At 44.5% G+C, this 12,400-nt stretch overlaps 1 protein-coding gene and 2 long non-coding RNA genes across 6 annotated transcripts in view; 1 reads left to right on the plus strand and 2 right to left on the minus strand.

The window, feature by feature from the left end:
- RHOH (ras homolog family member H) overlaps positions 1–10,905 on the plus strand; it is a 24,141-nt gene extending 13,236 nt beyond the window's left edge. For 2 of the 4 annotated variants that reach the window (XM_083755104.1, XM_083755103.1), the window contains exon 2: positions 7,686–10,905. In XM_083755104.1, the coding sequence (XP_083611230.1) occupies positions 7,876–8,451 (576 nt within the window). In that variant the 5' untranslated portion in view covers positions 7,686–7,875 and the 3' untranslated portion in view covers positions 8,452–10,905. Of the gene's footprint in view, positions 1–3,212; positions 3,891–7,685 lie in introns of those variants that run through there. The other 2 variants (XM_083755106.1, XM_083755105.1) reach the window with 2 other exon arrangements.
- Positions 1–12,400, minus strand: part of LOC310852180 — a 216,925-nt gene that overhangs the window by 52,649 nt on the left and 151,876 nt on the right. The gene's annotated exons all lie outside the window — the stretch shown is intronic.
- Positions 1–12,400, minus strand: part of LOC310852163 — a 53,289-nt gene that overhangs the window by 33,326 nt on the left and 7,563 nt on the right. The window lies entirely within an intron of this gene.

Below are 12,400 nucleotides of genomic sequence, written 5' to 3' on the forward strand. Positions count from 1 at the left end.
CAAACACTTCCTCCCGTTAACATGAAAAACTGAGCACAGAGATGGTAATCTTCCTACGCCATCTGTTTTTCTTTTCTGTAGTGCAGGGGGAAGGTAGCTTGTGGCTCTCCAGTTATCATTGAGGAAAGGCTGTGTTATCTGTTGTTGTTGTTTAGTTGTTTAGTCGTGTCCGACTCTTTGTGACCCCATGGACCAGAGCACGACAGGCACTCCTGTCTTCCACTGCCTCCCGCAGTTTGGTCAGACTCATGCTGGTAGCTTCGAGAACACTGTCCAACCATCTCGTCCTCTGTCGTCCCCTTCTCCTTGTGCCCTCCATCTTTCCCAACATCAGGGTTTTTTCCAGGGAGTCTTCTCTTCTCATGAGGTGGCCAAAGTATCGGAACCTCAGCTGTCCTTCCAGGGACATGGGAGAGTCCATGGGACTCTCAAGAGTCTCCTCCAGACCATAATTCAAAAGCATCAATTCTTTGGCCTTCTTTATGGTCCAGCTCTCACTTCCATACACCACTACTGGGAACAATACTGTGTTATCTGCTTGCATGCAAAAAGTCTCAGGTTAAATCCCCCATGAGGCTGAGAGGGACGCTGTCTGAAACATCCTTGATGTCATGGGACTGGTTAGGCACAGAGGAATGGTGGTAGACACTAGCTGGGGAACCCCCAAGGCAAGAAAGCTCAAAGCCTTGGGAGTGGTGGTCAGAAGGAGAAGAGGGAGCAGACTGGGAGGAGGAGGTTCGGAAGTTGAAGAGTGTCTGTGGCAGAGAGCTATCCAGAATCAAAGTCAGGAGGGAAGGAGGTCAAGAGGTGGAGATGAGTCAGACCAGGGTGTCTCCTCCTGCTGCTTCAACACTCTAGGCTCTCCCATGATCTCCCAGGACCAGAAGAGGTATGAAGAGGGAACAGCAGAGACAGGCACGCTGGCCTAGTCTCAGATTTCTTGTACAGTGATACCTCGGGTTAAGTACTTAATTCGTTCCGGAGGTCCGTTCTTAACCTGAAACTGTTCTTAACCTGAAGCACCACTTTAGCTAATGGGGCCTCCCGCTGTTGCCGCACCGCCGGAGCACGATTTCTGTTCTCATCCTGAAGCAAAGTTCTTAACCCGAGGTAATATTTCTGGGTTAGTGGAGTCTGTACTTGATGCGTATGTAACCTGAAGCGTATGTAACCTGAGGTACCACTGTAGAGGTAAAAGGTAAAGGACGCCTGGACGGTTAAGTCCAGTCAAAGGCTACTATAGGGTTGCAGCGCTCATCTCGCTTTCAGGCCAAGATAGGCGGCGTTTGTCCACAGACAGCTTTCTGGGTCATGTGGGTAGCATAACTAATCCGCTTCTGGCGCAACAGAACACCATGACGAGTGCTAGAGCACACGGAAATGCCGTTTACCTTCCTACCACAGCGGTACCTATTTATCTACTTCTACTGGCATGCTTTCAAACTGCTAGGTTGGCAGAAGCTGGGACAGAGCAACAGGAGCTCACTCCGTTGCGGGGATTCGAACCGCCAACCTTCTGACCACAGTGCCACCTGCTTGGGAAGGACCTGGAGTAGGAGGAGGAGATTTAGGCAGCGAGGACCTTCAGCCTCCACAACTGCCCCATAGGGGCAAGACTCACAGAGAAGGGTTGCTGTGCTCATTAGGCATGGCTCCCTGAGCAAGCCTTGTTTCTTCAAATAACCCCGTGCGATTTATTGCTGGCTGGCTCCCTGTCACTGGAGTACTGCTGCCAGCCAGTGTAGGCTAGGCATTAAAGAGCTAGCTAGACCAATGGTCCGACTCAGTATAAAACAGTTTCTTATGTTCCATGATACTTGGCAAAGGGTAGCCCCGAAGTAGGGAATTGTTTTGCATGCAGAAGGGCTCAGATTCTTTTTTCTTTTCAAGAAATTTTATTAATTTTACAGATAAAAATATACAAATAAACACACATCAATAAAATCATGCTGTATGTAGAGATTCTCCGAATCTCGCGACTTCCCCCCATCTTGTCCATGGAGTCTTATCTTAAATGTCTACAACTGCATATTAGTCCATACTCCAGTTCTTATATTAAACCATATTATCGATAATGTTTTTTACACTACAAGTGAGTCAAAATCCTTCTCTTGTTTCCATCTGCTTACAGTGGTCTCCTAGATAACTTATAAATTCTTCCCATTCTTTTATAAAGTTTTTGTCTTCTTGGTTTCTGAGTTTTCCTGTCAGCTTTGCCTTCTTGGTATAATCCATCAACTTGGTTTGCCATTCTTCTCTGATAGGGACTTTATCTTCTTTCCATCTCTGGGCTAGTAGCATCCAAGCGGCTTTTGTTCCATACATAAAAAGTCTTTTCTGCTCCTTCGGGAAGTCGGTACCTGTAATTCCTAATGAAAAAGCTTCTGGGGTTTTTTTTAGCAAAAGTTATTTTAAACATTTTTTTCATTTCATTATAAATCATCTCCCGGAAAGCTTTTATTACCTTACAAGCCCACATATGATAAAAGGTACTTTTTCCCCCTTTAAATTTCCAGCAGATATTTGAACTTGTCTTGTACATTTTTGCTAACTTTGTAGCAGAAGGGGTCAGTTTCAATCCCTGCCACCTCCATGGTCTGACTTGTTCAAAGGCACCTTCCTATGTTCCAACTGAACTGAATTAATCAAGCTCTGTTAGCATAGCCTGTGGTCAGAAATGATGGGAGTTGTAGTCCAACAACATCAGTCTGTTCCCCCGCCCCCTTACCGTATGTCTTGTTTCCAGAGAAAACTCTGAAGTCTTAACCTGGCTGGTCTTCCTTCCTTTAACCTCCCTCATATTCAGTTAAAGTAGCTTTATATATATATATATATATATATATATATATATATATATATATATATATGCAGGTTTTGGTGTCCTCGGGTGTCTTCCCGTGTAAAAGTTGGGGTGTCTAGACACCCCAACTTTTACACGGGAAGACACCCGAGGACACCAAAACCTGCATTCCTGTACCCGTGAAAATCTACGAAAGCAAATATATATATATATATATATATATATATATATGTTTTTTAACATATCATTTTCAACAGTAATTAAACATACTTTTACATCTTATTCAAATTTTTGACTTCCATCAATCCTGTCTGAAAAATTTCCAATCTAATCTCTCAATATGCATTTCTTATCTTCCCTATTACATTTCAAACTCATTTCAATCTCTATCTTTTTCTACTTTGTAACACTTTGTATATTTCTCCTTACAAAACTTCTTGTAGTCCTACTAGCGTAATTTGTTGATTACAGCTGCTCTTCAAATAATTCATATACTTCTTCCAATCTTCTGTGAACCTCTGGTCCCACAGGTTTCGAATCCTTCCTGTCATTTTGTCCAATTCTGCATAGTCCATTAATTTCGCCTGCCATTCTTCTTTCGTCGGACAGTTAAAGTAGCTTTCTGACATCATTTAAGTTTCCAGCGTTACGTTCTGACTGTTCCCTGAATGGATCTGCCAATCCGTTCACATGGCTGGTTCGCAGAAATAAGCGGCCCTTTCGAAAACTTTCCAAGAAGGCTTGCGTGTCACATTGGGTCAGACTTTATCTCAAGCCATTCATGTTGCACACATGCATAGCAGGAAATGCCTCTTCTGATGCAACAATTGCCTTATAAACGGTGACAAGCAGAAGTCTGAGTGCTGGGCAGTCATGTCGCTGAGGATCGGACGTTGCCTATGAGAGGTTCACAATCTGCTCCAGAGGAATAGCTGTGTTGGTCTCTTAGCAGCAAAACCACAATTGCCAGCGGCACCTTATTGTGGCCGGAGCTGTTAAGGCAATAACTGTACAGATGGAATGAATTTTGTTTGCCTTTGTGTTTAACGAGAGAATAAGGGATCTGGGTTGCAGTGACTCCTATGGGTAGGTAAGACGCATCTTTCTCATAAAACCGGTAGGATTTAGTGCTGCTCCTGTCAAAGTCAGTCGGAAAATGCCACGCTCAGTGGCATCTGAATGCTTTGGAAGTACTTGTGTGGGGAGAGGGAGAGGGAATTTGTGAGACACCCAGGCAAATAAATGCTCAGGGAGGTTTACTTGGCACCTTCATTATACACTTTAGGTGCCAGACAAAAACATTCCTCTTTAACCAGGCCTTTGGCTGATTCACATTCGATGCCCTTTAAAAATGTGTTGTTGTTGTTGTTGTTGTTTAGTAGTTTAGTCATGTCCGACTCTTCGTGACCCCATGGACCAGAGAACGCCAGGCACTCCTGTCTTCCACTGCCTCCCGCAGTTTGGTCAAACTCATGCTTCGAGAACACTGTCCAACCATCTCGTCCTCTGTCGTCCCCTTCTCCTTGTGCCCTCCATCTTTCCCAACATCAGGGTCTTTTCCAGGGAGTCTTCTCTTCTCATGAGGTGGCCAACGTCTTGGAGCCTCAGCTTCACGATCTGTCCTTCCAGTGAGCACTCACGGCTGAATTCCTTCAGAATGGAGAGGTTTGATCTTCTTGCAGTCCATGGGTCTCTCAAGAGTCTCCTCCAGCACCATAATTCAAAAGCATCAATTCTTTGGCGATCAGCCTTCTTTATGGTCCAGCTCTCACTTCCATACATCACTAATGTGTTAGGAGGGGGTTATTGGGTTGATTTTGTTTTTATTTCGAATGCAGATTTTGTGTTTTTATCTTGTGAACTGCGTAGGGTTGCCATATGCCCTCGCTTCCATGGGTAGAGTTGTCATAGTGATCCATCCTTAAAAGGAGAAGTCGGCATATTTGTCCTCTCTTTTGCTCTTCAAAACATGGCAACCCTATTTGCGATTAAAATGTGAAAGGCTAGCTACGGAAATGAATGGACTATGCAGAAATGGCGAAACTTACCGGAAGAACAACTTTCCTTTTTATTAAGGAATGGAGATCACTTACAGTGGTAGCTCGGTTAAGAACTTAATTCGTTCTGGAAGTCCGTTCTTAACCTGAAACCTTTCTTAACCTGAGTTACCACTTTAGCTAATGGGACCTCTCGCTGCCACTGCGCCGCGATTTCTGTTCTTATCCTGAAGCAAAGTTCTTAACCCTAGGTACTATTTCTGGGATAGCGGAGGCTGTAACCTGAAGTGTCTGTAACCCGAGGTATCACTGTATTGAATATTTACAAACAAATTGTAAACAAATGAAGACATTAGCAGGATTATTGCAAAAACTTGCAGTTTCTAAAACTTATATGAAACTGATGAAGAAAATAATAAATTGGGATATGCAGAGGGGGAAGAGTAAATTTAGGGAACTGCAGAAAGAAGGGAAGGGAAATCAAGGTTTGATATGTAAGAATTACTTTATTTTTTCTGTTGAAATATTTGTTTGTTTTAAATGAAAATTACAAATAATTTTAAAAAATGTGAAAGGCTAGTAGTAGGAAATACAGCATGTTAGGAGTGAGGAGACCCTGACAAGGAAGTATCAAGGAGCCCCCAACTCCTATCCAGCAATAGGAAGCCTCTGGAGAGAGAACTTTGTGTGGCATTTTCTCTAAATTTTTGAAAAGCTGCATTTTTAAAAAGAAGACAACAATTGGAGCAGCTCACTTACAAGCGACTGGCCACATTCTTTGTTCGGCTACAGGGAACAATTTTTTTAAAAAAATTGTTTATTTGAATTTTCTGTTTTATTATATTATCAATGCATAGTATGTTATAGTCAAAGACATGGTAATAAGAAAGGGGGAGAAAGAACATAAGTATAAGACACATACTTGTAAATAATAATAGTAACATAACTTGTTTCTCCAATTTAATTAATTCTTATAAGCCTTAATTTAAACTCTCCTTCCACTTTTTCTCTGGTTCCCTATCTGTTGTCTTTTTGACTGCATTTTCTTATTTTTCTAAATTATTTTCATTACTTTACACTGTCCCACTTTGTCACATCTACTGCTGAGTATTACCCCCCGTCTGTTACACTTACTTTCTTGTTATCATATTTTTCCATATATTCTATATATAATGTCCAGTCCTCTTTTAAATTCTTACGTCTTTATTTCTTAATCTATTTGTCATGCTGGCATGTTCTATATATTCTAATATCTTAAAGGTGCCATTCTTCTCTTGATGGTACATCCACAGGGAACAGTTAATTCAGGGAGCATGGAAATAACTTTGTGCGGCATCCAAAAATGGAGGCAGACTGTATTACTGTCACAAAATGATACAGTCGCCTATGTATTAAGCTTTGTTTTCCCTTTGAGTTGACGGTGGATACTTTCTCTGGGTTCTGTGTGTCTGTTTTCCTCTAAATTTTAGAAAACGTCATTGTTAAAAAGATGACAAATATTGGAACAGCTCACTAAAAAGCAAGTGGCCACATTCTCAGCTACAGAGAACAGTTAATTCAGGGAGCTGCAGAGAGGAGGGATGCGAAATTGGCGGGTCAGTGGAGGGTTCAGCACTCCACTGTTTTAAATGGCTTTTGCTGCTGCTAGACAACTCAGCGGCAGACCTGAATTCTAACAGAAAGATCTAATGCTCATAGGGGAAGCCAATTGGGTGCCTTCTACATGTTTTTGGGACTAAAATTTCCACCTTCCTGAACCATTGGGCTGATGGGAGTTGTAGTATGACGATGTCTGGAGGATCCGACATTGGCTTCCCCTCTAGAAGGTCCTCCTGATGGTGCCAGTATTTTGCCAGTACTTCTATCCCTCATGTATGGGATGCAGGTGGTGCTGTGGATCAGAAGGTCGGCTGTTTGAATCCCCGCGATGGGGTGAGCTCCCGCTGCTCTGTCCTGGCTCCTGCCAACCTAGCAGTTCGAAAGTACACCAGTGCAAGTAGATAAATAGGTACCACCACGGCAGGAAGGTAAACGGTGTTTCCGTGAGCTCTGGTTTCCATCACAGTGTTACATTGCACCAGAAGCGGTTTAGTCATGCTGGCCACATGACCCAGAAAGCTGTCTGTGGACAAATGCCAGCTCTGCAAACATGAGCACTGCAACCCCATAGTCACCTTTGACTGGACTTAACCATCCAGGGGTCCTTTACCTTTACCTTTACCCTCATGTACATTAGAAGCATGGTAGAAGTTTAAGAGGGGACGTGGGTGGCACTGTGGATTAAACCACAGAGCCTAGGACTTGCCGATCTGAAGCTCGGCGGTTCGAATCCCCGCGACAGGGTGAGCTCCCGTTGCTTGGTCCCTGCTCCTGCCAAACTAGCAGTTCGAAAGCATGTCAAAGTGCAAGCAGATAAATAGGTACCGCTCCGGCAGGAAGGTAAACGATGTTTCCGTGCGCTGCTCTGGTTCGCCAGAAGTGGCTTAGTCATGCTGGCCATATGACCCGGAAGCTGTACAGCGGCTCCCTCGGCCTATAGCGTGAGATGAGCGCCGCAACCCCAGAGTCGGCCACGACTGGACCTGATGGTCAGGGGTCACTTTACTTTTACCTAGAAGTTTAAGAAAGAGGACTTGGGTTGGAAAAAGTGCTGTAAGACCGAGCTTCAGATATGCGCTTGGTAACAAAGCTTACCAAGTGCTGATGCTGCACCAGAGGTAATATCTCACCATCGAAGCTACCGCACAGGGGTTTTTATAAGGATGAAAAAAGGTGTAGGGAGAATTATGCACGCCAACTGGACAGGGAAAATGTAATCACAATAAATCTCTAATGACCTGCGACTTGCAACAAAAAATCACATCTGTGTTCTCTTCTTGTTTTTGTAGAGAACGTGTTTAATTCTCCGAAAAGCATCAAAATTGAGCAGGAGAGCAGAAGATTTTGGCTCCTGGAGCAAAATTGCCAAGAAAACACTGCGGAAACCTGGGCAGATTCCTACTGAATGGCGCTCACCGTAGTGGGATGCCAGGAAGTGCTCATCCAGGCTATCTTTTAGAATAATTAACCTTTGAGGAAATGTTGGATTCGGTCAAATGTGTCCTGGTAGGAGATGCGGCTGTTGGGAAAACGGCTCTGCTGCTGCGCTTTACTTCAGAGACTTTCCCGGACGCTTACAGACCCACTGTTTATGAGAACACCGGTGTCGACGTCTTCCTGGACGGCGCCCAGATCAGCTTAGGCCTTTGGGACACGTCTGGCAGCGATGCCTTCAAAGGCATCCGCCCCCTTTCCTACCAGCAGGCTGACGTGATTCTCCTGTGCTACTCGGTGGCCAACCAGAACTCGTTCCTCAGCTTGAGGAGCAAATGGGTTACGGAGATCCGGACACACTTGCCTCGTATTCCCATTCTGGTGGTGGCTACCCAGATTGACCAGAGGGAGACGGGACCTCACAGCGCCTCCTGCATTAGCCCACTGCTCGGGAAGCGGCTAGCGAGGGACATCCGAGCAAAGGCCTTTGTGGAGTGCTCATCTCTCGCCAACAGGGGCGTCCAGAAGGTGTTTGAGTGTGCCGTCCGGACAGCGGTGAATCAAGCAAGGAAACGAGCCCGGAGGAAGCTTTTCTCAGTCAATGAGTGCAAAGTCTTTTGAACTCTGACTTGGCCTTTTCCGCCTCTCTCACAAAACAGACTCCCTTTTGTGTGGCAGAAGGGCAGCAATGCAAAGGCTGACAAACAGGAGCGCACCGTGTTAGCATTTGTGGTGGGTCGTGACCGGCACGGGGAGGACTTCCTTTGCAAAGAATGGAATGGGACTGCCCTTCTCCATAAGGATGTGATGGTCCCATTTGGCTCCCAGCGGTATCAACGGAACGAAAGCTAAACTAGAGACCTTTGGACAGGAGCACGTTGTTAGCATTGTGAGGGTTTTGGAATATATTTATTCCATGGCGGTGGAAATCTTGCATTTCAGTGAAGCATCATGGATTGGGGAAATCTGATGGAGACTTGCACAGGTTTTCTTCCAGGGCCATGGCTTTCATCAAAGGACGACCAGGGTTTTAGTTTGATACTGGTGCTGGAGATTAGGCTCCTGAAACTACCAACCAACCCACCTCACACATGACAGCCCTCAGGATTACCTGGGGACTCACGTGAGCAGGGGGATCAGTGGCCTAGCTACACTGTTTGATTTTGTTTAACTGGGTTTAATTTATAACTTGAATTTGGTGTCAGCCTGATGTCTGCGGAAGCAAATTCCTAGTGTGAAGAAAATCTGACAAAACTATTCTGTCTACTCAAGTGTGGAGGGTTAATTCTGATCATTCTGCCGCAGCTGAAGATCAGTGGTGGCGAGACACGCTTTTAATAGCTACGTGGCAGAAATAAGTCCTGCAAGCATAAATTACTGTCTTGGTGGTATTGTGATGAGACAAGCTATGCTTACTTGCTTCTTCAGACCAGTTCAAGGCAGAGATTCTCCCTTTAAGAAGTAGGCAGCTCTTCTGTCTGCCCTGGGATATGAGCACAAAGGAATTAGTGAGGTGAACATTTTTTTTTTCCTGGTAGGCTTCCTGTGTGTGCCACAGGTTCCTGGTGGGCAGAAATTCAACAGGATCAAAGCGTTCCTCACCCCTGGAACCTCATTCCTGACAAAGCTCCACCTGTAGAAATTCTGCCTGCATATCATTGGTAAAGGCCAGAAGAAAGACAGAAAAAAAGAGAGCAACCTTTACAAAATACATGGTTTTGTTGGGGGGGTCTAAAAGCCGGGTTGAAAATGTAACTGACCATTTATATATGAGACCTAAATATGTGAATCTAAAGCTAAGAATTGTGTAATACATATTTTTAAGTTCCCAGGATGAAATTTAACGCCCTTTAACAGAAACTAAATGGGAATGTCAGTAGCTTCCCTGCAGGGAAGTCATAGAAAACAATCCATGAAATTTATTAGTTGGGACTGTTAACAGCTTGCACTGTTGACTGTTTAGATCTTGCCATTAACCTGACTAGATACAAGGATGTAATCTGGTAGCAGTTTTGTTGGAGAATGAGGGTGGATTTGCCTCCAACACTCATCTGTTCCCCGCAATCTACACGCATTCTAAGAAGATAAGAATTATCTTGTTAGGTGGGTCATACCAGGGTTTATCCTTCTGGCCCAATTATCCTGTATCCAAAAATGGCCAGTCCCACACATCTGAAAGCTCTCAAGCCGGACATGAACAGTTCTCCCCTCTTGTCTCCACCTCCTGTTACTCGCAAGTAGACTGTCTCTGCACATGGCAACTTAGATATCATGATTTGCAACATTCATGGATCCTTCAAGCTACTTGTCATCGCCACTTATGGTGTGGGGTCCCTGCACTGCCAACTTTTTAAGCAGCTCCTGCTCCTGTGCCTTTGACAACAGGCTGCTGTGCAGACGTCACTTATTCTTGTGCCAAAAAGGGCTTCTCCTCCTGATTTTTGCAGATCAAGTTGCAGGAAAAGGCACGGGTTCAGACTAAGACATCTTTTTCCCTGTTCATTTGGCAGTCCTGTCTACACATGTAGTGTCATAGCGCAAAATATATTCCTGACATTCCCTGCATATTTGAATCAGCATCACAAATGACAGGCTGAGAATACAGGAAGTTGTTATTGAAACATGTGACCAGTACATCCTGAGAACCTCTTCAGTGCTTTATCATGAACTGTGCTTTGCAGTGTCAGTTCAACTACCAGTGATTACACCGATGAGATAATCCATATTTAATTTTCAAGAACCTCTTTGCTTGCTGTGACACCCAAGGGTGAGTGGGCAGAATGGAAACTGCTTCCCATTTTGAGGTCTGCCAAGACCGTGCTTAAATTAGACACCTAGGTGGAAGAGATTAAAGGAGGTGCTCATAAATGCTGTTTCCTGTACAAACAGGAAGCTTTTAAGGCACATAAAGTAGCGCTAATGATTTAAACGGAACAGGTGAGATACGAATTACAGCCTTCTGTTTCTGATGTTAAATGTCCATTTTAGATGAGCACTAAAACAGCATATGCACCATTTCCTCATGTATATGTTTCTGAACTCTAGTTTTCTTGAAATAAAAATCATATAAAGTCATTTGTGGCAAAGAGTGTCTTTTCGTCCCTTAAGGAGGGTCGTTTGGGATGACGAAATGGCAAGGCACAAAGTGGTCCGTTTTGTTCCTGGTCCGTAGCTTCTGGCTGAAATCCGCTTTTAAGTTCTTACACCACAAATGTTCGGGGTTCTTTTCCTAGTCCTTTTGCTGCTCTATCGGGCAAGCGTGCTCCTCCAAACAGCAATGATACAGCAGTATTGGGAAAGTATTGCAGCATTAATGAAGCTGAATACTGTGTGGATGTCAAGGACTGGACTGAGAAGGAATGGTGGGAACCGCCCTCCTCCTCTTCCTGCACCTTCCCGAGAAGAGTAGGACAGTATAGATTTAGAACAGTGGTTTGCAGAAGGTCATAGTTCAGAGGCTGCAGAGGGGAGAAGCTGGGAAATATTGGGAGAGCAGCAAGAAGAAGAACCACTACCAAGGGAGAGACAGCTAACAGACTCAGTGTCTCTGGAAAGCATTCCTGACCCCCTCTCCCAGGACCAGGTGTGCATTGAGAGTAGGAGAACAGAAAGCTCAGAGGCAGAAAGCACAGATCAGCCGGCGCAAGGGTGACATAGAATAGGAGAGACGGAGGGAGTGGGACTTTACCTGGGCAATGTCATTATCTAAGAGAGACCGCATTCCTTTGTCTCTCGCTGTGAATATTGAATAAACTACTTGATAAGAACTCGTTTTTTATCTGCTTCTTTGCTGCCACAGTAGAAGAGATAGGATTCCTGGAAGCCTGACAGTGGACAGTCCAGTAAAATCCACTACCAAAGACCCTCCAGGGTGGAGTGGCTCAAAGCCTCTTGATTCATGGTCTCACTGAGCAGTGAATGTAGAGGTGCAAGAGGACTCCTGAGTTTGCAACCTAGTCAACCCACACAGGGTTGCAACCTGATATATCCACATGGCATATCAGAATCATAAGTTGTGCAATGATTTTAGGACTGGGAGAGGCCTAGGTTCAAATCCCAACTCAAAGCAACATGCTCATTCCTTACAGCCATGAAGTGTGTTGAGCGACCTTGGATAAATGACATATTAACATATTAACACACTGTATATACCTCGGATGCTCTTTTCAGCTTCAATAGTCATCTGGTAGGCAGGAAAAGGAATAGACTGGGTTCCTCCACCTTTAATAGTAGTGTAGAAGGAAATCCACAAAATTTCTCATATCCATTTATGAAAGGTGAAAGAACTCAATCCACTTTTACATCTGGCCTTCCTAGGAAGGGAGGACGGGGTCTTATTCGAGAAACAGCAGGCCATAATAACACCAGAACTTCTCTGCTGCATTGGAACAAAGATCCTTTTTCCAGTGTGCTGCCTAGACAGTTTTAATGGCTGGCCACATAACCCGGAAAGCTGTCTGTGGACAAACGCCGACTCCCTCTGGTAACCTACCTGCCCACAGACTGTCTCGCTAGAGTGGTGCATGCTCTGGTTATCTCCTGCTTGGACTACTGCAATGTGCTCTATGTG

The sequence above is a fragment of the Podarcis gaigeae genome (genome assembly GCF_964106915.1).
Source record: "Podarcis gaigeae genome assembly, chromosome: 9".
Lineage (NCBI taxonomy): Eukaryota > Metazoa > Chordata > Lepidosauria > Squamata > Lacertidae > Podarcis > Podarcis gaigeae.